Source organism: Camelus ferus, chromosome 9, assembly GCF_009834535.1.
Source record: "Camelus ferus isolate YT-003-E chromosome 9, BCGSAC_Cfer_1.0, whole genome shotgun sequence".
Classification (NCBI taxonomy): domain Eukaryota; kingdom Metazoa; phylum Chordata; class Mammalia; order Artiodactyla; family Camelidae; genus Camelus; species Camelus ferus.
Window position 1 is genome coordinate 48,719,676 of NC_045704.1, and position 24,238 is coordinate 48,743,913.

The 24,238-nt window shown below is 52.4% G+C and overlaps 1 protein-coding gene and 1 long non-coding RNA gene across 3 annotated transcripts in view; one reads left to right on the forward strand and one right to left on the reverse strand.

The window, feature by feature from the left end:
* Positions 1-24,238, forward strand: part of VAC14 (VAC14 component of PIKFYVE complex) — a 94,184-nt gene that overhangs the window by 54,740 nt on the left and 15,206 nt on the right. For both annotated transcript variants that reach the window (XM_032486704.1, XM_032486703.1), the window contains exon 14: positions 1,926-2,058. In XM_032486704.1, the coding sequence (XP_032342595.1) occupies positions 1,926-2,058 (133 nt within the window). The remainder of the gene's footprint in view (positions 1-1,925; positions 2,059-24,238) is intronic.
* Positions 10,742-15,813, reverse strand: LOC116665807. The gene is made up of 2 exons (XR_004322503.1): positions 13,005-15,813; positions 10,742-12,742 (listed from the first exon to the last, which is right to left on the reverse strand). It is a non-coding gene; the product is annotated as an uncharacterized LOC116665807 (long non-coding RNA).

The following is a 24,238-nucleotide window of genomic DNA, read 5'->3' on the forward strand; positions in this document are numbered from 1 at the left end:
AGGATACCATCAAAAAAATGAAAAGACAACCCACAAAACAGGGGAAAATATTTGGAAATCATATATCAATAAGAGGCTCACATTCAGTATATAGAGCGCTGTTACAACTCAACAATACAAAGACAAATAACCCAGTTTAAAAATGGGCGAAGAATTTGAATAGACGTTTCTGCCAAGAAGATATACAAATAGCCAATAAGCACATGACAAGATTTTCAGCATCACTAATCATTAGAGAAATGCAAATCAAACCCTCAATGAGATACTACTTCCCATCCCCCAAGAAGGCTATAATCAAAAAGATAGATAATAGCAAGTGTTGGTCAGTATGCAGAGATAATTGGAACCCTCATACATGACTGGTAAGAATGTAAAATGGTACAACCACCGTGGAACACAGTCTGGCAGTTCCTCAGATGTTAAAAATAGTTATCATATAATCCAGCAATTCTGCTCCTGGGTATATAACCCAGAGAATGAAAACATGTTCTCACAAAAACATATGTATAAATGTTCATCGCAGCATTATTGTTAGTAGCCAAAAAGTGGAAACAACCAAATATCCACCAAGTGATGATAAAATACGGTATATCCATACAATGGAATATTATTCACCATAAAAATGAATACAGGACTGATACATACTGCAACATGGATGAACCTTGAAAATATGCTAAGTGAAAGAAGGAACATAGTGCATGATTCCATTTGTATGAAATGTCCAGAATAAGCAGATCTGTAGAGACAGCAGACGAATGGTTGCCGGAGGCTGGTGAAAGTGGGGAATGACAGCTAATGGGCACCGAGTTTCTTTCTGGGGTGATGAAAATGTTCTAGAAAGAGTGGTGACTGATGCACCACTTTGTGAATATACTGACAACCACTGAATTGTATACTTTAAAAGGGTGAACTTTATGGTATACAAATTACATCTCTATTAAGCTGTTATTTTTTTAAAAAAAATCAGATGCCCTCTTAATGCCTCAGGCAGATGGAGTGAAGATTGCTACCATCACTAACAGTTTTTCCCAGCAGTGCTGTTGAGGTCAGCGTGTGTTGGGAAGGGGAAGGGGAGGGTCCCCACGGGGCGTATGCTCATACTACACCAGGATCATCTAAGCATTCCATCAGCCCTGCCCTCGTCTCCTCTGGGCTGGGAGCCTTCAGAGGGCAGCATGGGCGAGGCTCGGGCTGGGACAGGGGGCTATATCTGGCTTTCAGTGTGTCTTCAGCTGGGACACATATCAGGAGACCTCAAATGTGCTTCTGGTTGTAAAGCCAGCTCGGGACTTTGAAAGTCTTCAGAGCACTACCCTAAACGAGAGTCTTTGCCTGAAAATGAGGAAGAATGTCTGATTTCCAAACATTGGGTGAAGATAAAACACCTGGTAACATTTGTCAGCGTGTGCCGTCTTTAACCTGGTGGCTGAGTGCATAATTGGCTTTTTCTTAAGCAGCAGTGGGAAAGGAGTGTGGCTTTTGCCTCCCAGGGTCTGTCGGCTTTATTGACCGTTGAGGATGTGTGCCTGCCTTACCTCTTTTTTCTCTTTGACTCGCCATTTGTTCTTAACCAGCCAAAACAAAGCCCAAATGTATTTTACTTATTTGGATAATGAGTAAAAGTTTGGTTTTTTTCAAAACTTTATAGCACCGAGCAGCAGGCCTCACACACAGGAGGTGTCCGCTAAGTGATGGGGGGTCAGCTGGAGGGGTGGACAGGGAAATGGTGCTGTTGCAGTAAGCGGGGTTGTGTTGGCTTGTGCAAACTTGTTTAATCCTGGGTTTTTTGCCATCAGTGTGGCCCTTGATTGAGAATGTTCCCTCATCATGTTCCACATAGACCCTCCCCTAGTTTCTGGCATTGACAGTTATTTATATCCTGTGAATACATAGCATAAACTCCTGCCCTGTCCCTTTCTTGTCAGGTACCAAAGGTTTGGAATGTTCTCCTTCCACTCCCACCATGAACTCCTACTTTTATAAGTTCATGATCAACCTTCTCAAGAGGTTCAGCAGTGAACGGAAGCTCCTGGAGGTCAGAGGCGCCTTCATCATCAGGTGAGCCTCCGCCTGCCCTCTCTTCTCCCATAGCCTCAGCTTTTCATTCTCACACCACACAAGATGTTGAAGCAACCATTTTCTCTTCTGCTCCTCTTGCCTCCTTTTCCTGACCTTTGAGCCTTAAATGAAGGAGTTTCCCCCTTCACACTGGGTTGCTGGTGCCAGTGACATGGGGCAAGTCAATGTCACCATTTTTCAAACAAATGAATTAGTTTTTCACTTGTTGAGACAGTTTTCCTTGAGGTTAAATATGCTTTTATTAAACATCCCTGAGGGTACCTTCAGGGAGGAAAGGAGGTGAGCCAGATAGAGTGTAAACGGGGCTGTGCTGGGTTTGACCACGGCTGGTGGCCGCAGTGGCTCTGGTGGAACCAGGTTCTTATGCTGTGTGAGCCCAGCCCTGGACAGTCCCAGGGCACCAGCCCTAGTTGCTGGAGGCCTCCAGAACTGTCACCCCCAGCAGCATGGCCAGGTCTGTCCCGTTGCCTCTTGCTTGGCTCCAAGGAGCAGAGTCCCCAGAAGAGTGACCTTCAGGCCATCGGAATCTAGATGGGGCACATATTTCTCCAGGCTCCCCAAAAAAGCGGGGAAGAGGAGTTTCCCAGAATCATCTGAGTGGCCCTAGATACTCTACAGCAGTGGTTCTTGGCCCTGGCTGTGTGGTGGGTCACCAAGGAGGCCTGAAAAAAGATGATGGCTAGGCGCCCCCCTTGACCAGTAAGATCAGGGCTCCTGAGGCCATCTGGGGATCGGGGAGTTGAAGAAGGATTCCGGTAGAGGGTCCAGCCTTCACAGGGCTTCAAGGCAGGAAGGAGCTTGGATGGTTCACTTTGCGGTAAACCAGAAGGCAACAGGGAGAGGGGTCAGCCTTGTGGACCATACTAAGGATTGGGGCCCTTACCCAGAGATCACTGAAAGCCATGAGCGGGGAGTGGCGTGACCAGATACCTGTTTTTATTTAAAGATGACTATGCTGCTGGGAGAGAATGGGTGGATGTGTGGGAGACCAGCTGGGAGTCTGTTGTCCAAGGTGGCAGCTTGGTAGGGGGATGGGAAGAAGCAGCGGGATTCAGGAATTAGTAAGAAGTGTGGTGGATTAGTGATTGATGGCCTGAGGGAGTGCGGGGAGAGGGGGTTGGGAGTGACAGCCAGGACTCCGGTGTCAGCAGCAGTGGGGAGGTGAAGGAGGGGGAGTCACTGGGCCCTAGCTCCAGGTGGAAGGTGGCATTGAGGCCGCCCCAGGGATCGGGCCAAAAGATTGAGTCTCCGGAGCGGACAGGCCTGCCTGGCCAGAAAGGCAATTAGCAAGACCACGAAGTCCCTGCCCATTGGGAGGAAGGGACTTCTGATGGTCTAGACCACCAAAAGGTGTCTTGGGGTGGTAGAAGGGTGTCACTGCCCCTCTGCTTTTCTGAGCTCTGAGAAAGCAGGGTTTCTCAGCCCCAGCATGGTTAGCATTTGGGGCTGGATACTTTGCGGCAGGGAGTGTCCTGTGAGCTATAGGATGTTGAGTAGTATCCTTGGCCTCAACCCGCTAGATGCCAGTAGCACCCCACCCACCCAGTTGGGACAAACAAAAATGTCTCCAGACAATGCCAGAGGTGCCCTGGGGAGCGCAGTTGTCCTGGGTGACAACCACAGTTACAGAGGGACAAGAATGGAGTCATATCCTCCCTGGCCAGAAGAGGAAGATTTCCACGGTTTTTCTCCACATCAAATTGGACACTCGGGGATTGAGGTAGAGCTTAGATGTGGTGCAAGAGACTCCCCTTGGATCAGGAAAATGATGGTCTCTTCCCAAACAAGTGACAGTTAGCTTTGTGTGGTTTTCCAAACTGCAGAGGTGTCAGCTCTTTTGATGAGTCTTCCTTGCCTGGAAGACTTTTCAGAGAAGCAGTGGAGAGAGAGGACTTTGAAAAAGAGACTTGTATCTAGTTTCCTCTCTGGAGAACTGGGCTGTAATGGGTTTTTTCCATCCTTTGTCAGCCTCGCATGCCCCCCAGGGGCTTGGAGAGCAGGAGCTCAGGGAGTCAGCAGCATCCCCAGACAGCAGCTAGTAGAAGTGCAGACAGCGTGGGCGTGCGCGCATGGGTACTCTCCCAACCCGCTAGCGCCGAGGCTCTGAGAGGCTAGTGACCTTGTCACTGCCACGTTCCCATTTACAGCCTCCAAGACAGTGAGTGAGGCTTTGCTTACTTTGCTGTGTCTCCAGGCATCCTGGGCTGATGGAATCCTAATTTTGCAGGAGGGAAATGAGAGGAAGCCACATGCCTGCCTGGCTTGGTTGGATCTCGGCTGCAGACCCGGCATTCTGCTCATTCTGCAGCCGCCACTCTGTCCCTTCTGTGAGAGTGCCAGGCCAGAGGCCTTGAGGGGCTCTGCACAGCCGGTGAGCCAGGACCACTTGGGCCCTAGCTTCTCCCTCCTCATCCTCCTGGGGCTCAGTACATCCAGCATGGCACCACTCACTGTTCAGGGCTCACACCCCTCATGGACCACACTGGGGCCTCAGAGGGCATCACTCCTGTCCTCCAGGACGTACCTCACTCCCAGCCCGCACAGCCACAGAGATCTCCTAGGCCTGGGCACAGAGAACCCAGGAGCCTTGTGGATGGGCCCCTCACATATGTTGTTCCTCCTGGTCCTTCATTGCATTTGTCCAGCCCACTGTCCCCCCTGAAGCAGCACCAGCACCAGCACCTGTCATTTTGTTCTACAGCTTCCTGTGGGCCTGCTGCCTGCTAAGCCAGCGTACCGGCCACCCAATCTGGGTTCTCAGGGTGTACACAGCACAGAATCAGATGTGGAGGAGGCCTTGAAGACTTGTGCCTTCCTCCTTCCCGTGGTCAGACAGGGGCCAAGGCCCTTTAGCAGAGGTTCACTGGGGCCCAGCACTCGGAGTGTCAGCCTGCCTGCCTGCCTCTCATTTCATTTCTTTATTTTCTGCTGATAGCTTTAAAGAGGATCGTGATAATGGTGCTTGCAGGCTGCTGAGATGCAGCCACAGGCCTGATAAGAAACACAGTAAATGATTCTTAACCCCCGCCTTCAGTTAAGCCAACTATAAGTTGTTCCTCTCAACCCTTAAGATTGGGCATTGAGAAAAGAAAAAGAAAGAGATTCTTCCAGCAAACAGGTGAAAAGCCGTTATTTCTGCAGTGCTTAGCTCAGAGTCCAGGATCAGCTCCTGTCTATAGAAGGACAAAGCCATCCGGAGTTCTTGAGGACAGACATCTGGTGGGGGGTCTTGACCTTGAGGAAAATGCATGACTTTCCTCAGGCCTCAGAGCATTTCCTCTCTCCGACTCAGCTTTTCCGGGCTGCACCTCCATGGGGATTGGGAGTGGAGCCCCAAACTCCAGCAGTATTAGCCATCCTCTCTGTGTCCAAATGGCCTTGTTATCTTGTGGACTTAACAGTTCAGAGGCATGTTGAGTTTGGAGATGCCAATGAGTCAGACTGTGACACACTCCAGGACCCGGCCCTTCTCCAGGCTGCAGGGACTGAGGCCAGGCCCACATACAGAGGGAAAATGGGAACATGGGGTGGGAGTGCTGAGTGTGGGCTGGGACGGGGCACCCCAGCCCTGCCCACACCCACGCCTCTCCCCAGGGCTCCACAGGAGGGGTTGCGGTGCCACAGGCACTGGTGAGCCAAATTGATAGGGGAGCTTCTCCAGCCAAACAGCCTTGGGTTTGAACCCCAGTTCCTCTGGTTTTTCATGGTGTGACCTGGTTTTAAGCCTGTTTTACTTTGACTGTGAGACGAAGATAATCGTGCCTTCCTTGTCATTTTGCAGGGAGAGTTATGTAAGCCTGTGCATGGTACAGCTCTCAGCACAGCTTGGTAGACCTCACAGTGTGGCCCCAGCCTCCCACAGTGGTCTGTGGGGAGGGGAAACCAGACCTGGGACAGGGTGAAATAATTGAACCTTCTGTGCAGAGAGCTGGCTTTGGTGCTCCAGGCCTGCTGCCCCAGCACCCAGAGCACCCACCAGCCGCCCAGCCCCAGCCCATTAAAACAACTCTGCCCCAAGTGGGTGTTCGTATACACTTCCCTCCTCCGGCCTCTTCCCACCCTCCCCGGCAGTGCAGGCAGAACAAGCACAGGGCTTGTTTTCCCACGAACCGTTCCACTGTACTCAGGAGAAAAGGAGAGGAGGGAGAAAACGCAGCCTCTTTGATAAACTGTGATATGAACTCCAGCGTAGTCCAACAGCTGTGATCTTTACAAGGCCTGCTTCTGTGCTGGGAAGGGAGCGAAGCTGAGGATGCTCGTTCTGCCGGCCAACACGGCCCTCTGGCCAGCCATCCTTTGGCTTAATCAACTGAGCCTTTCCCCTCCCCTTCTTCCCTGCTGCCTTGCAAAGAGGACTTGCCAGAGAATGCTTTCTTTTCAACGAGTGACTGTGCTGTGAACTCGAGGGCTCCAGCCCCAACCAGTGCAGTCCTTCGTGGCTGGTGTCCCGAGCACCCTCCCCAGAGAAAGGGAGCCCCTAAGATGGAAGGGCGCCAAGTGGAAGAGGGGGGAGCCATCATGAGGCTTTTTTCATGAGACCCCTGATCCCAAGAGGCCCCATGATAAGGCTTCTAGTTTACTCTGGTCCTCCTCTCGCCTCTGACACAGACCAGCCTGGCAGCCTCTCCAGTTCAGCTAAGGCTCAGAGTCCCTAAGATGCACCCCTGCTAATCTTGCCCGCCCCTTCCCAGTGCCCCGGGTTTGCATCAGAGCCCTGTGTTGGAGGGCAAGTGGAGTGGGGAATTGTTTGGCCCCTGAGGTGGGTGGTGGGGCAGGGGAGCCCAGGCCTAGGAAGCCACTGGAAACTGGACTTGTTTTTAATTGCTGAGCGGGAGGGGCAGGGCATTGATGGCTCAAGAGAAGAAGCTCTCTTTCATGCCGTAATTGGGAAATTCCACTTTGCTGTCCTTATATGTTCCTCCGGCCATGGTGGCTGGGGCAGCCCACACTGTGGATCCCTCCCAACCCCAGCTCCCCTCCTCTATCTCTGTATCCTCTGGTCTCTGCAGTTCATTTGGCGCCAGGTGCACCCCCTTTTCCCTGTATCTTCCTATGTTCCTCCTTACCTGCCAGGGGCATTGACCCGGCCCCTAAAAGCCCATTGTGCTGATGCTAATGAAAAATGAATCTGTAAAGTGGCAAGACCCAGATTCCCCATTCACATGGCATTTTAGAAAAGCAGCTTTGCCTCTGGCCCCCAGCCTGCAGGAGAGAGCGTCTGAGAGGCCCCACTTGTCTCTCTTTCTCTTGCCCCTTTAATGGATTGTGTTCGTTTGCTCAGAATAAAACCAAATTGCTGTGACAAACACACACCAACCTAAGTCTTTCTGCTAAAAGAGACCCTGATCCATCTCCCCAGAATGCAGATGGATTTGGATCTTTTATTAGTTGTAGCCATGTTGATTGGGTCCTCAGCTGAAGGGAAGGAGACAAGACATTGAACAGGGCTAGAGGATCTCTTCAAGGAATTTCTTACATCCCTCTCAGAGGAAGCTTCTCTTCTGTTGGCTTTGGGTCAGTCTGCCCAGCTCCTTGTGTGAATCTTCTGTGGGCCAGGGCCAGGGTGCTTCCGTTGAGATGCAGGACAGCAAAGGGAGTGCATGGCAGAAGCCGCTTTGCACAACCAGCTCTTGGCTCTGCTCTCCTAACTCAGAAATGGCAGAGAGGCATGATCTTAGATGCCAGAGAAGGTTGCCTGTGAGAAAGCCCTGCCCTCCAAGGTAAAAAGATGTCCTTGGGAGGGGCAAAGTTCAGACAGCCCAGAGAGCCCAGCCTAATCCATTTCCCTTGTCCCCTCATCTGTGGCAAAGTGCCAACATCCCAGCACCTCACAGAACCATCTGTGACCCAGTGGTGGCAGGGAGGGCTGGGGGCAGGCCAGTGGCTTTGCTCTGCCTCCCCCAAGCAGTCCACATGCTGTCCCTGTAGAGCCCACTGGCCTATACACAGTGCTCCTGGCAAGAAGTGGTATATTTTCTTCTGGAATATGGAAACCACATGTGATGGGCCTTGCAAGGCCAGGCTGGGATTAATTAGGTGCCACCATGGGTGTAGGGGGAGGTGAGGAAGTGCTGGCCAGAGGGAGCCTTATGCAGTGTACTCTGGAAGTCTGGGGAGCTTTAGAGAAAAGTGTCCCCATGTTTCAAGGGCCCTCCTCAGCCCTTGTGGTAGGGGGTGCTGATAGAGCAGAGGCTAGAAGGAGGCCAGGGATCCACTCTCTGTGAGCAGGACTTGTGGGAGGTTAGAGGTCACAGGTGAACTTGACAGCGGGAGGCCATGTGACCCACAGAACCAGCCATTCACCTGCGCCACACATCTGGGAACCCCTGTTGTGGGGCTGAGGATTCAGGAACTGTCCCGCACTCACCACAAGAGATGCCTTAAAAGTCATCTAAAGACTCATGGGTGCTGGCACCTGCTGGGCCCTTTCCAGCCTCCGATTAAAAAGTGCTTTCTTTGTAGTCTACACCCCAGCCCATGGCTCAGACAGCTGGCAGGGCTCGGGGTGGTTGTCAGGAACTGTTGCCAGGGGCTGAGAACTTGATAATGAATTTCTTTCTGAAGCTTGAGAGGTGGAATCTGCAGTAGTCTCTGGATCTGTTTATACTTTACCCTAGGATGCCAGGAAACTAGCAAAGTTTTGACCTTGGTAAGTCCAGACAGCTTGGTTAATTAGCAAGTAGCTGATGGGTATCATAACCTAGCAACTTAACAAAACAGCAGCAGGTTTGGAATTGGCCCCTAACGGTCACTTCCATTCTCCTACCGCCTTGGAGTAGGGCTGCATCGGAACCTGGACAGACAAATGGTATCCTTAGTTTAAAAGTGCTTTTAAACTCCTAGAATAGCCGTTGCAGAGTGTGTCTTGTTCGTCCATTGGAGAACACAGTTCTCAGGAATCTCTTTCTTGTATCCCTTTAACCCAGCCTTTTCACCTTGGGTTTCCTCAGGCAGCCCTGAGAGGCCCATGTGTGGTCCTCCTGTCTCTCCCCACAAGTGGATTGTTTTAGTGGGTCACCACAAAGGTCACAGACATGCACACACACATGCACCTGCCCCTGTCTTAAGAAAAATACACAGAAGAGTTTCCATCATGTGCAGTTTGTTAAGGGCCATCTGACCAGCCACCCCTTCCATGTAGAAGGAGAGTTCCTGTCTCAGAGCACATGACGGTTGCACCTTGGAGGGGCCCTGGCCTGGAAGAACCTTGGGTCTGAAGTCAGTTCAGACAACGAGCACAAGCCCATGTGAAGCAGCATTCAGTCCACTGGGAAGGGTGCTTTGTAACCCAGGCTTCCAGGACCCACCAGAGAAGCTTTTGGGATCTGAAGTGGATCATGGGGACTTTCTTTAACAGTTTGCAGCTTCCACTCCCAGGAGAGTATGGGTTTTGGGTCTGTTGCTGTTGTCCTGTATCTTTTAATACCCCTGTTAGCATCAGAGCCTTTGCCCCCAGCTCCCTCACTCCGTCTTATGACATTTTCTTGGGGTTGCTGTGTACCATCCAGGGATCCCAGAGCTGAGGTTCTTGATTGTCTTCCAGACTCGGGGCCATTTGGGAAAACTGCCCAATTTCCAGCCTGGACTTGCTTTTCCTCCACCTCATTGGAAAGAAGCTGTGCTCTCTCGTGATGTCCCCCTTCACCCAGAGTCATTAACCCACAGAAAATCCCCACCAAGACCCGTCCTGATGTGCCCTCCTCTTCGTCATCCTCTACCAGGGCTCTCATCCTGCTGGCTGCCACCCTTCAGACAGAAGTGAAACACTGAGATCTGTGTGTCCTTCCCTGTCTTCCTTCTGGGCCCCAGGCCCTCCAGACTCCTGCCCATCCATTATCCTGGCCTATTTCCGGTCTATATTTAGATGACATAATCTCATTGGAACTGCCTGGCACTTGGACAGTGAATGTCTTTCTTGGTCTAAATCTCCGTTTTGACTCTTGCTCAAGAGAACATGTCTCACCCCCTCCTGCCTCCCAGATTATTTGTTTTTCCTTGTGGTTTATCGCAGTTGCTCACATCATCCACACTGGCCTCTCTCCCTCTTTGAAGCTGAGCTGAGACAGATTTCAAGTGCACGCCTGAGTCACCTCTCATTTTTCTCTAAGTCCTCTGTCGAGCATCCTGTGCTGTCTGTTTTGAGCCTTGCCTCTCACTCTTTCCTTTCAGAAGCTGCTTTCCTAACTGTGAAGTTCTACATCCCTTTATCCATTCCCACCGGCTGCACTCCGGGCCTGGACTGCAGTCACGCGCCCCAGCTCCAGCTCCAGCTCTCACTCGTGACCAGTTTCCCAAACGTGGGGCCATCTGAGCCTCCTTGTTTTGCTCCCCCAGAGAACCTCTGCTTTAGCCTGATAATGGCGCTCGTGTCTCCACCTCACCCTCGAGCCTTGTCATTAACTCTTGGTCTGCTGCGTCCCCAGAAGTTCTAACTTGCTTTTTGCTCAATTTTGCCATCTTTTTGGCAAAGCCCTCTCTCTTTCTTAACCACGTAAGTTTGACACTTTTTGCTTCAGTGCCCCAGAAGCGTCTTTTCCTTTTCCTAATCAGGGCAACATCACATCCTTTCCTCCCTCCATGCTACGATGCCCATGATGACTTTTGTTAATGTAAATTTTTCATTAAAGAGCAACACATTGTATAAAAGTGCACAAATCATAAGTGTATCACAGCTCAGTTTTTGTTAATTGTCTACACCCATGTAACGAGCACTCAGATCAAGAAGTAGAGCATTGTCAGCACCCAGAGATCCCTTTTGCGTCTTCTCTCAGTTACTACCCCTACTCCCCTCCCCAAAGTAGCCACTGGCCTGACTTCTAACACCATCCCTTCATTCACCTGGCTTTTTGAACTTTATATAAATGAAATCATACAGTCTGTGCACTTTTATAAACTGTAAACTTTCTTTTGATCCACTTCGTGTTTTGGAGATTCACCTGTGTTCAGTACAGCAGTAGTTCACATTTCTGTAGAGCACCCCACTCTGTGAGGATGCCACGGTTCATGTACCCATTCTGTCATTGATGGGCATTTGGGTTATTTTCAGTTTTGCACTATTGTGAATAATGCTGCTGTGAACATCCCTTCAAGTGTCTTCCATTGAATGTATGTGTACATTTCACTTAGACAATACCTAGAAATTGCTGGATCGGGGACCATACAGTATCTTTGGTAGATACTGTCCAAAGTGGCTGCACCAATTTCAACTCCATGCACACTGTGTGAGAGTTCCCATTGCTCACTTACTCACCAACACTTGGCACTGTTCAGTCCTTGCTTTTAGCCGTTCCGGTAGGTATGTGGTGATATTACCTTGTGGTTTTGATTTGCATTTCCGTGAAGACTAATGAACTTCTGATCACTTTTTGCCTTTGGGTTATCCTCTTTTGCAATGAGCCTGTTCAAGTCATTTTCCAATTGGGTTTTCAGTGCTTTTCTTATTGATTTGTGGAAGTTCTTTATATATTCTGGATTTGAGTCTTTCTCAGATGTCTGTACTGTAATTATCTTCTACTCTGTGGTATGCCTTATTGCCCACTTAACAGTATTTGATGAACAGAAGTTCTTTATTTTTAATGCAGCCCAGGTAACCAATTTTTCTTCTCAGTTAGAATTTTTTTATGGTTTGTGGTGCTTTTTCAGGGGATTAGGAGTTCATGAGAACTAACCATAAAGCTGCCTGTTTCTGATTGATGTTTGTTAAGTATTCCCAGTGACCTGGACACCGAATACAATCCACCTAAAGCCCAGAAGTATTATTTCTTAGCTCTGGAAAGGGTCTTGGAGGTCACCTAGTCCAGCCTGCTTGCACTTTGTAAAAACTAAGATTCCCACTCCCCCTCCAGCCCCCACCCCGACTGAACCCCAGGAGCTTCTGGTGCAGCTAGGCCAGTGGAGGTCTGTGACCTGGAGTTGGGAACCGCTAATCTAACTATGGTGGTCAGCAGTCTTTGGGTGGCAGGAGGCAGGAACACAGATCAAAGGCACCAAAATAATCAGGGGAGCTTGACTGGCTTGTATAGCCAGACCCCGGCAGAGGGCTGTGAGGTCCAAGAATTCGGCATCTTTTCTCGGCCTTTGTTTGAGGTCAACTTCATTGTTTTGGTCTCTTCCAGTGGTGACCACCACATCACGTGGCCATCACACCCCTGCTGGTTATGCTTGGGAGGAGCTCTGGTTGGCTTCCCTGGGGAGCCCTGACAGAACCCCAAGTGGAGTGGGGAGCAACAGCTCTCCAGAAGAAAAGGGCTGTTCTTCCCAGGACTGGACACCTCAGGGGTGCCCCACATGGCTGCTTTCCTGAGCAGTTTTCTTATGTGAAAAATGGAGATGGTGACCGTCATGATCTCCTAGTAACTAATGATGGATTAAATGATGTAACAAAAAGTGTTTAGAAGAGTGTCTTGCACCCAGTGACTGTGCAGTAGGTACCGGTAGCGATGGTGACGGTAATTGTGATGAGCGATATCATCCACCCCCTGTCTGCACGTGTCAGAGATAGGAAGCCCGGGAGGTGGAGGCATCGGTGGTCCCAGCGCTGGCCTGGTTCCCGTCACCACCTTCCCGGCCCCTTGCTCCCTCTGATATGGCAGACAGCCCCTCCCTCAGGCTCAGCTCCTGGAAAGCAGGAGTTCTGGAGTTGACTGTCACTTTCTGTTGTTTTCTAGGGAAAAAGGAAGAAAAAAAAGCCATTGAACAAACTAAGACTTGCCCCCAGGTGTCCTCCCTTCCTCCTTCCTCAGCCCCCACCTAGATAGACCCCACCCTGTTCAGAGCTACCCAGTCTGGACTGTTGATTGCTCGTGAAGAGAACCAGTTCTCACCCTTATGTTGAACGAAATAAAGGTAGTATGTAGTCAGGGACAAGGATCGGCAGGTCCACGACTAGAATCCTCCTCGTGTACTCCGGTTTCGCTCTTACTTACCCCTTCACTGCTGAGCTGGCTCTTTCTCCTCTGTCAGCAATTCCTTGGCAGACTGGCTGTCCTGCGGCAAGACAGCCACCAGCGGCTCTCAGCTCACTCCTGTCCCTTAGCACCAGCCTTCAGCAGCAGTTCTGGACTTGAGTCTCACCGGACCTGTCCCTGTGCCCTGGTTGTTCAGGACGGGATCGTGCACCCACCCTCAAAGGCAGAAGGAGGAGCCATTGTTTGTGGAAAATTGATTCTGGAACCAGAATCCTAAGCTGTGGACACTGGGAAGCAGATCCAACCAGTGCCACTCCATAGTGTAGGTTCACATGCTAGCTGAAAAGGGGTGGGAAGCAGGCCTCCCTGAGGGCCCAGCCTCACCATGATTGCAGAGGGGGAGGGACCTCCCCCTGAAACCTCCCCTCCCAATAGCTGGATTGTCCCCCAGGAAGGAGGGCAGGGAGAGGGTGGAGCTGTGTGTGTGACCAGTGACCTTCCCAGAGACCACTGTGGGGGCAGGTGGGGAGTACAGCTGCATCTGACAAACCAGGTCTCCAGCTGATCCCTCCTCATTGCCTGTGGGGCTGGGGAGTCAGACTCAGGCCCAGCCCCTCCCAGCAAGGCTGCTTGTACCCTTTCCCCACAGTATGCTCCCAGAATGGTGATTGAACAGAGACTGGGAGAATCTCCATCTAGATTTTAGGCTTAGTTCAGAGGGGCCAGCAGGGACCTTAAGGGTCAGCCAAAGGCTTTCACACAGGAGGAAACTGAGGCTCCGATTTTTCCAGTAATATTCCCCCCATGCTGCCCTTGTGCCACAGCTGGACTGGGCCAACGCAGGCCTGGTCACCACAGTCTGCAGACAGGACACTCAGGTGTAGCAGGAGCGTCGTGGAGGGCAGGGAGAGCTCTGGCTACCCTAGTCAGGGGGCAGAGGTCAAAGGTTCACTCCCCATGGTCTGTTCTTTGGCTCTTCCTGGGGTGCCTGCAGCATGCCAGTCCCTGCGCCAGCCTGGTACACACATGGAACCAAGAGCCAGTTCCTGCCTTCACTAAGGTTTCAGTCTAGTGACATCGGCAGACAGGCGACAAGTGACTAAGAAACGTGTGGCCCAGAGTTGTGATTTGTGGATGATGGAAGAAATGGCGGGAACGGGGGTGTCCACAGTTTCAGGCCTGTGGGAAGGGGGTGCCCCACAGCTTCTGCAGAGCCAAGAAGCTGTGACCTGGATTGGATGTTTTCTCAGAGCTTTGAAGTGCCCTAGTTTTCCCTCTCCTCGGGCTCAGCTGAAGCTTCGCCAAGAATCGGCTTTTAAAGGCTGCCTGAAATGTGGTTTGAAGCCAAAAATCTATAGAGCCAGTGCATTTGTGACCTTGTTGAAAATGTTTACCGAGGAAAATTAGGGGGGTAGGATTTGAGAATTTTTTTTTTCCTTATCAAAAATTGTTTTTAAAAATCAGTTTGGCCCTCCTCACCCCCATCCCTTCCCCTCTCTGCACAGTCCCTACCAGCTTGCCTGAATCCTGCAGCCCCACGGCACTCGTCCCTTCCATTTGTCCACACCTCCCCCACCCACAATCCCTCTCCTTCCCCTTGCTTTGGGAATGAAAAAAAAACCAAGTGGGTAAAATTAAGGATCCTGGGTATAGCCCTGGAAATTAGGCCACAGCTGTCAGGCCAGGCAAGAGTCCTCGTCTCTGAATGGAACTGCCGAGAGCCAGCGCTCGGCCCCTCCCCTGTGAGGATAGATAAGTCTCTCCCAGCTCCCCCTCCCCCAGAAGGGGCCGCTGCTGTACTGGCCTAGAGAGGGCTAGGAAATGCCAGCTGTCATTGAGCAGGCCTATCCCAGTGCCCACTGATGGGGGCACGGCAGTGAGCAGAGCTAGTCCCTGCCCCCAACCAGGGGTGGTCATAAATGCAGGTAGCGATGATGCTCTGTGGGAGCAGAGAGGTGGGGGGAGTGTCCAGGCCCAGTGGAGTTGTCGGAAAAGCTTCTAGAAAGAGATACTGTCTACCTGAGCCATGAATGATAAACTCGCTGTGGGTAGGGGTGGGAGTAGAAGATGCTTTCGTTGTAGGAAGAGTCTGCTCAGAAGCCCAGAGGCCAGTGCCCGAGCACCCCGGGAGCTGGGAATATGGCTGGGACCGGGCCTCCAGCTGCCTTGCAAGCAGCCCCAAGGGACCCAGTGAGGGTCCCACTGCAGGGCTCAGGCAGGTTCAGAAAACTGTCCACCTGCTGTGTGTGTGCACAAATCCTGAGAGACATCCCTGACGTGTGGCCACCCTGCAGTCTTCAGATTGGCACAGAGCCAGGAGGCCTGCGGGGCTGCATGAGGACACACCTGAGGTGGTGGTCCCAGAGCCCCCTGCCCTGAGCTCCAGTGATGGCAGGGAAGTGGGCCCAGGGCTCATGATGGTGGGGACACTTACTCACTGCCTACCGCTGTGCCATTAGCTGCCTAAAACACCAAAGGGTGCTCAAGGAGCTCAGCAAGCTCAGGAAGCTGGCCAGACAAGGGATCTGGCTGCTGCATCGTTCTAGGAGGTTTAGTGCTGCTGGGACCAGCAGTTTGAGCAGATAATCTGGACTAAGTTTAAAACCTTCTCGACACCCCAGACATCCCTGCCCCGACACGTTTGGCTCTTCAGGGAACATTGCCTTCAGCCAGTTAATTCCAGGTACCTGTAAATTCAGCCAACTTGCCTCATCTGTTTCCAGAGAAGAGTCAGCTTTTTCCTTCCTCCCACATGAGCTGAGCAGATGAGGCTTGCCTCTTTTGAGCCCCTCTCCTGATGGGGACCCCCGCCCACCTCTGCCGGTAGCCCCTGGCCCCAACAGTTGGCAGGCTCCTGGAGTTAGCTCACTTCCTTCCTGCCCTTGAAGCCTGAGCAGCCGCCCCAGTCCAACTCCTTCTGCTTCTGCAGCCCCCTAGTAGCGTGGTAATTGGTTTCTCAGATCTTCAACTGTGCACTCCGTCTGTGAGTATTTCCTGGTCCCCTGACCCTCCACAGGAAGACCTGTGATCTTACTGCTGTGGAGACCCTGCAGGGAGGGGTCCCTGGAGAAAGGACTGCTCCTCCATTTCTCTGCCTCTCCCAACCAGTCCCTCTGCCCCGCTCCTGCCAGTGATGCCTGAATGGCAACCGCACTGCCACTTTCTGCCCCCAGCCCCACGGTACAGCCCAAGGTCAACTCCCCCCAGGATGGGGTGCTGGGCCTGGTGTGATGGAGCAGCTGCCCAGTGATATCTGTCCCAGCTCAGCTCCCAAGATGATTATCTGTAATTACAGCTCTTGGAAGGTCACAGCTTTTATTTCATTCTTGTGGTGTTTGCAGAAAAGTTCAAACCTCTCTTTACATGCTTAGTCTTCCTGAGCCAACTAGGGAGTTTCTAGGAGAGAAAAGACAGCCATCAAAGATATGCCACAGGCCAAGCATAATGGCGGAGGGGAGTGAGGGGCCCCGGCTTGGAGAGGAGAGGCCAGAAAGGAAGGCAGGACGGATAGACCTGGATAGGCGTGAGCGCCCGAGGGGCTGGGGAGGGCAGAGGGTGGCACCAAGCCGCAGCACCGTCTCTCCCACAGCTGTGCCGCCTCTCACGGGTCCAGCGCAGCCCCAGAGGAGGGCACCTCCCTGAGATTTCATCATCTGAGTCCTGCTGCCATTGTCCCTGCTGCCGTCTCCCAAGTCCATCCCTCTTTCTCAGCCTGACTTAGCTCTGTCCCTCCCCTCAGAAGGGGCATCTAGAAAGGCTCCCCAGACTCTGTGTTCTTAAAATTGGGAGACGGTGGTTGCATGAGGCAAAAGTGATTTAAATAGCACCTCAGAAGCGTAGGCTTCCCCTGCACAGCTATGTTCGGATGTGGACTCTCAGATCTCACCCTGCCAGGCTGCGTGGCACCCGTAATCCCTGGGCTCTCGGTGTGAGGGAGCTTTCCAGCTCTAAGTGAAGGCGGGGGCTTCATCTCCATTGATAACATTTGCTGTTCTGCTTGGATTCTATTTCAGGAGAAGCCTCCCCTGTAGTAGGCACTCCTGCCTCAGAGTGGAGCCAGGCCTTTTCTCCTGCAAGGAGTATTATGCTAATCACTCCTTGCAAACAGGCAGACTTTGTAGGAGGTTTGCCTGGTTTTAGATGAAACCTACGCCTTTGAAGCAAAGAGCCACAGTAGCTAAAAATATCATTTCCCGGCTGTTGATCCTCTCATTTGTAAAATGCTTGTTTCCATTGTTAAATCTCCCCTGCTCTGCCTCTGAGATCTCCACCAGGGAGTCCAAGATGATCCCCAAATGTGTAGGACTCTAAATATTTTATTTGTTGTTTAAAAAAAATCTTAATCCATGTATGATAAAATTTGAAATAATGCCGAAGAATATAGTATAAAATGTAAGACCCGCACCACCACTTCCTCCCCCAGAAGTAGCCTCTGCTTTCAGTTTCATGTATGTCCTTCCAAAACTTTGCCTTTGCATTTATAAATACTTGATTCTGTTTGGTTGTGGTTGTGGTCCTGGTTTTCTAGCAGAGGATTCAGACTCACAGTTGCCCTGTTTTCACTCACTCACATCACCTGGCGTTCAGCAGGCGTAGCTCCCTCAGGATCCCGAGCTCACTAGGACACTGCCTTCTAATCTCTTGGTCAAAGCAGACTGGCTTAGGGTCACTCTCCCTTATCAAGTCTGCCACATCGGTGTTAAAATGCCATCGCCCGTTTCTCTACGTGCAGTGGCCCAGTCTCTCTGCTCAATGGGCAGTGGTGTGATGATGGGGTGGCGGGTGGCTCCCCAGCAGGCTCCTGGCCTGGCACCTCTCCTGGGGTGTAGGGGCCTCATTGGTAGCTAAGACCTGGAACTCCTCAGGCACCTGCAGGACACTGTCACCAGAGGAACTTAACAGATGCCTCACATATGGGGCCCCTTCTCATTCTCATGCATTTAATCCGATAAAGATTTCCTGGGCTGGAAAAGAACATTCAGATGAAAAGCCTATTTCATGCATCTTAAATTTCCCTAAAAATGACTGATCATAAAAGGAATTTTTTCAGCCTCATGTTGGGGTGGATGAGGGTACAAATAAGAGAAACCTCCCCCTTCCATGTGGCCACAAAGGACTGAAGGAGTCCCCTCCACGCTCTCTCTGTCCCCTCCTTTCTTCTGTGACCCTTCCATCCTCCCAGCCCTTTCACTTCAATCTCTTCACAATTGTCCAAGAGACTCCGCAGTGAGGCTACTCTGATATTTGCTCTTTGTTACCAGCAGTGGGCTTTGGTGTTTCACTTCTCATTCTGTTTTCTGCCATTTATCTCAGTGCCCTTTAAGTGGGCACTTGTGAAGAGCTACAGAAAACAATCTCAGTTCATAAAATTCCATAAAACTCCCATACTAAAGATCTGAAGGCCAGAAAGACACTAATCATTCTAGTTCCCTGATAGAAGACTGTTATCTCCTGTGAAAGCCAAATGTAGCCAGAAAAGTGGGAGAGGCACATGCCAGAGGCAGGCTGGAGCTGAGCTTCCTCCCCCAGCACATCCGCATCTCAGGCTGGGAGAGGTGACGCCACCTTAGGAGAGGGTGGCAGGACAGTCCTGGGCAAGCAGAGGTCTGGCCTGAGAGTTCATCTCCTGTTCTTCCCATCTGAACTGAGCAAATCGTGGCTGCGTACCAAGGACTTAGGGCTCTAAGGTGGAGATGAGGCAGAAACTTAGGGAAAACTAGGACCCAGGATCTGGGGAGGTGGGGGTGTGGTCATGAGGAGGTCGTGAGGGTCTTCACCCAAAACTAAGCCCAGACTCTGCAGCTGTGCGCTCTTTGGGGCTGCTGGTGGAATCTCCCCATTTCCACTCGGAGAGTGGCATCGCCAGGCTGGTAGCCGTGGAAGCTGGGAGCAGTGGTTCTCAGTCCTGACTGTAAGCCTGTTAGGAATACAGATTGCCGACATCCCGGAGTGGGCCTGAGCGTGGTCTTGGTGTCCCAGATGGTCTTCACATGACTTCAGTGTACAACCAGAGTCAGGGGTCTCTCAGTAAGGGGCTATTCCTGGCTTGGAGGGCACTCTTTTTTCTGGAGGGTAATTGTGTGACCATCTGGGTTGGTAAGGACACTGATGGGACAAGGCGTGGTGGTTCCCTGCTGAGAGGTGTGTGTGGCGCCCAAGGGCAGGAAAGCAAAATGACAGCCCCCCTGATGGGAACACTTCAGAGCACATTAATCCTTATGAGGAAAGTTAGCTCAGGAAGTAAGATAGAAGTGAATCTCTATGATCACTCTGGACCAACCCCTGCAAGGACAGCCCATTTGGTGAAGAGTTTGAGATGGGGGACATTCTGGCCTCCTTGCAGTGACCATGGGAACACTGGACCCAAGTCGGGTACGTGGCTTTAAGGTTAGAGGAGCAGAGTCCTGGGATCTCAAGGCCTCAGTTTCTGAACTCCACAGTGACAGAGGTGAGAGAGAGGTGCTCGCCATCTGTAAGTGTTTGTGGTCATATAAACAGTAGCAGGAAGTGATCCCTTGGCCTGAAACAAAGGACTAGTTTGGAAATAGTGGGATGAAGTAAAGGAAAGCATGAACAGAGCAGCTTGGTAACAAGAAGACTACTGGGGCATGGGGTGTCCCTAAGCCATTCCCAGGAACAGTGGAGCAGCCTCAGCCAGCCTCCCCTGGCTCCCAAAACTTGTTACTTGCCTGCCTCATTTCTCAGAAGGTCACCCCCAAAGTTTGAAGGGGGAAATGGCAGAGATGCAGGGTTACCTTTCGCTTCCCTGTCCTAGGACAGACTCTACCTCCAAGGACCTGATTAAGGTCACATATCATAGACTGAAGGGTGTCTATGCCCTGGGCAGTCCAGTCACAGGGAACTGGAGCCATCAGGTAGAAAGGGGGCTGGGCCAGGGAGGAGAGGTGTGTCTTGGTGTAGGTGACACACAGCACTGGACTGTCTGGAAGAATGAAACTTTCTGGGTCAGGGACTCGACTCCACTATGGCCTTGGCTGTGTGGCTTGGACCACTATGGACCCTTGGCTTCAGTTTCTTTTTTGTCCCATGAGCACTTGATCTCCGAGGGCCTCTCTGAGCCTGGCTGGAAGCTGGCAGAGGCATGGATGACAGTCAGTCTGGGGCCAGGAAACAGTTTGCTGAGCTGGTTGAGAGTTGGCACTGAGGCAGCGTGCAGCCTCTTTCCAGGCAGGGCTCACCTCAGTGGGGATACTAAGTGCATCCTGGGGAGGAAATCCTTCTGGAAGGGCCGGAGCTCAGAGGGCTTCAAGGGGGGAAAGGTTCCATCTGGTTCTCTAACGGCCAACCCAGGGGACCCCCAGGCATGCAAGGCTCAGGGTCGCTGTTTTCCTGGCAGTCTCAGCCTGGATTAGGAGCACCAGGAGTCAGTGTACTGAAATCTCCATTCCCTGTTGGACCTCAGGCAGCCACTGGCGTGGGAACCTGCTGATAGAGTCACCCCCATAGATCCTGCCCCCATCCCGATCCAGGTCTGAGTTTGGGTCCTGCCTCCCAGACTCTGCCTCACTCCTTGGAGATAGGCCATCACCCAAGCAGGGCAGAATTAAGTGTGGGCACAGGTCAGCACTGTCTTGGCCAGATGTAGCCCCAGGGTGAGGGTCGGGTAGAAGAAGCTGGTTTGCATAGAAACTGCCCCAGAACCACAGGAAGTTTCTGGAGCAAATCGGGCTCTGGTCCATCAGAAGGCCTGGTGATATCTGTAGGTGCCCCCACTTCCCTCCCAGAAAACCATCCATCTTCCAGAAAAAGCACGTCTGAGCCCCTGTGCCAGCTGGGCCCTGGAACCTACAAGCTGGGTGTACAGGGAGATGGCAGCTGAGAGCTTGGGTGCCAGTGTGGGCTGACCACATGAGGACCTTGGCGAGGCTCTGCTCTGTGCTTCACCTTCATTCTCTGTAGAAGAGGATGGCTAAAATAATACCAGTCCTGTGTTAAAAGGACTTAAGGTCCATGACATGCCTAATGTCAAGAAAGCACTCACAGATGTGGGTTACGTGTGGCTGTGGCCAGGAAGGAGATGGTGATTCAACCTGAAGGGAATCCCTGTGAGAGGAGAGGCAGGAACCCCATCTCTCAGGGCTTGGTGGAGTTGATCACTGTGGAGACAACAGGATTTCCTTTAGTGGCCCATTCCTTTGTTTTCATTTGCCCTGGGGGCTCAAAAGATGAAACACTGAAGCCAAGGGCTTCCTTCATTACTCACTGAAGCCTGGAGAGATGGCCCCCAGCACGATGTTCTCGCAGCCTCTCCCGCTGTCCCCTCACCCCAGCCTGGTCCTCCCAGCACTGCCTTTTCCTCACAGTGCCCAGCACACCTCCTCCGTCCCCAGGGTCTTTCCACCCTATCTCATGGTGTCCCTGGAGCCTCCAGCAGGTGGTCGTACCCCTACCATCTGACCTGCCTCCAGCCCTATTTGGGGCAAGCTCCCTGGGGGACAGAAGGTGCAGCTTCTTTTCCTGGACATTGTCCCTGCCTTTCAAATTATGAAAGTGCTTCAGCCAGAACCAGATGCTTCACAAAACCCCGATGTCTGGTTCAAAACCCACCTGGCTCCCTGGGCCCCCGCACCTGCACTTCCGCATGCAAGCTGGATTCCACACTGAAGTGACCTGGGCCACCCGGCGCCTCCTGGCAATTGATTTCCTGTTCCACAAGTATCCATCTTCCTGTTGCCCACAGGAGCCCGGCCGGTGGGGTTTCTGCCTTGGGAAGCTGAGGTCAAGGAAGGAGACACCACAAGTGTCAGGGGACAGATCTCAGGGGAGTGGAGGCAGATGTTGGGGAACTAGCAAGAGGGAGGCAGGAGCGGAGCAAAAGGCCCTCCCTGGGGTCAGGGACAGCTTGAGCAAAGGCCCAGAAGGGGCTGGAAAGGTGCCTGGGAGTTGACAGTGGAGACAGACTTGGCCAGGTTGCTAACAGCACATGGGAAACGAGGCCCAGCAGGTTGGCGGGCCATGTGCACATGTCTTCTGTCCTGGGGAGTGGCCAGAGCCCCTCACGTGGCAGGAAGCGCCACAGACCACCCTGGGCAGTGGAGGAAGTGGAAGTCACCTCTCCTGACTCTGTTCTACATTCACCTTGGTCCCTAGAGCAAACTCCAAACCTGGAGAGAGGCTGGCTCGGCACAGAGGGGCTGAGGCATGAGACCATTTGGTTTTCTTGACGGTATCTTCCCAGAGGAGCCCAGGTGTCTGTGGCCCCCCAGAGTCTGGACGTGCTGCTCTTAAACAGAGACAGACTGACAGCTAAGTGGACAAAAGACCCCTTTCTTCCGCCTCTCCCTCAGCGTGCCGTAGCCCTCCCTCCATCCCCTTTCCACCAGTTCCCAGCAAGACCCAGAAAAACAAGTCCTTTTGCCTACTCTTCCTACCCCTGTCACCCCACACCCCACCAAGAAACTTTAAAGTGTATCAGACACATCGACTGCATTAAACATGATGAGTTTTTAAGGCATGAGTTGGCAGGGTTACCATGGCTGCCTCTGCCCTGAGGGGCACACATTGCCGAGGACTGATTGAAATAAATAAAACAGGTTTACAGTTTTCATACTTGGGAAGCAGAGGGCTGGAAGGGACGAGGAGTGAGGGGAAAGTGGGGGGCGGATGCAGTGAAACTCTGGACCTTTCTGAACTTCAGAAGGGAGGCCACTCCCTCCTCCCCCACTCTAATGTTACACTGACCTGAAAGCTGCTTTCTCTTTAAATTCCTAAAGGATCCCAGCTGTTGGGCAGAGACAGGCGGGAAGGCCTTTCCGGTGGGAATGGCTCTGGGTCCCTGTGTTTTCTGTACTTGACATTAGGCTGCACTTCAGAGTTTTGGCTGCGAGGCTCCAGGCGTCTCCCGGGAAAGCCCATGTCCCGTTGGCCTTGGACACTGAGGGGACATGAACACCGGCTAGCAGCCAAAGTGGAGAGTTGTTGAGGTCCTATCCCTTCACTTGTGATGTTAGCCTCTTCAGGACGCACACAGCTGGGGATGGAGGTGAAGGAAGGAGGCCCAGGCTCAAGGGAGAAGGAGAGACTCTGAGCAGAAGGGATTCGGCCCCACTGCAAGGATGCCTGGACAGGAGGTGCCTGGAGCGTATTGCCCTCCAGCCAGTTGGCCCAGCTCTGAGGCCGGCTTGCAGAGGGCCTCAGAGTCCATCCCACCCTGAGCTCTCCTCGAAGGCAGTGTTCAGTTCCAGCCTCTGAGAGGGAGTGCGAACCCTCTCAGAGGGACTGCCTACCCAGCCACCCCTCTGAGCTCAGAGCTGGTGGCCTACCTCACCTGCCCTCCAGCGTCCACACCACCCATCAGCTTCCAGCCTGAAGGCCAAGACAGGGCACCAGGTGGTCCTCATGCCCCAGGGCAGAAGTGGAGGCAGGAAGGCCTCAGAGGGGCAGTGTTGGTGGAAGGGATGGGGATGCTTCTGTGAGCATTTAGGGCAGTTGAGGTGATGGCAGACAGACCTTCCTGTGTCGGGGAAGCCATTTGTTGGGCCCAACCTAACAGGAGGTGCCAAATGAAATCACTCCCATCGCCTGCCCCTGGTGTGGCACTAACACAGCCTGATTCCTCAGGGTCTGGACAGGCCCAAGAAGGACTCGTCCCCTTGACCACACAGCAGATGGCGGCGTTAAAGAGCTGGGTGCACCTCGCAGTCTGGAACTTGGCAGCCGAGGCTGATTTTGAATTCTCTGTTTCCATGGGGCAGTTAGCAGGGAGGCGAGCAAGGGTTGAAGAGGGAATGAACTGTGTTAGTAGTAACTGGGGGGCATCGAGAGGCAGGAGGCGCCCCCAGCTTTTATGCCCATCTCTCAACATCAATATCTCTTTCCACTTAGGTAGGGTAGATCCAGGGTCTCTCCCCGTCAGATCGGCTGTTCTGTGCCCTGTGCTGGTGGCCATCCCATCTATGTGGTCAGCTTATTGCTTGGGATAGTCAAGAATGGGAAAGGCCTGTGGGGAAGTGGTCCTTCCAGCCTCCATGTCACCTTAAGCATCTCTTGAATCTACCTGGTCCCCATCCAGTAGCCTTGGGCTGACTTGCCAATGGAGTAGGTTGTACCCACCAGCCCACCCCAAAGCCAGCTCTGTCAGCCAGGATAAGGGGCACTCTTGGACCCTTCAGGCTGAACGCCCACCCCAGGCATCCCCTCCATGGGGGATGAGCAGGGCTCAGAGCTACTGGGCAGGTCTTGTCCTCCAAACCGAGGCTTCACCTTGGCCAGGTCCCTAGAAAAGCAGCAGC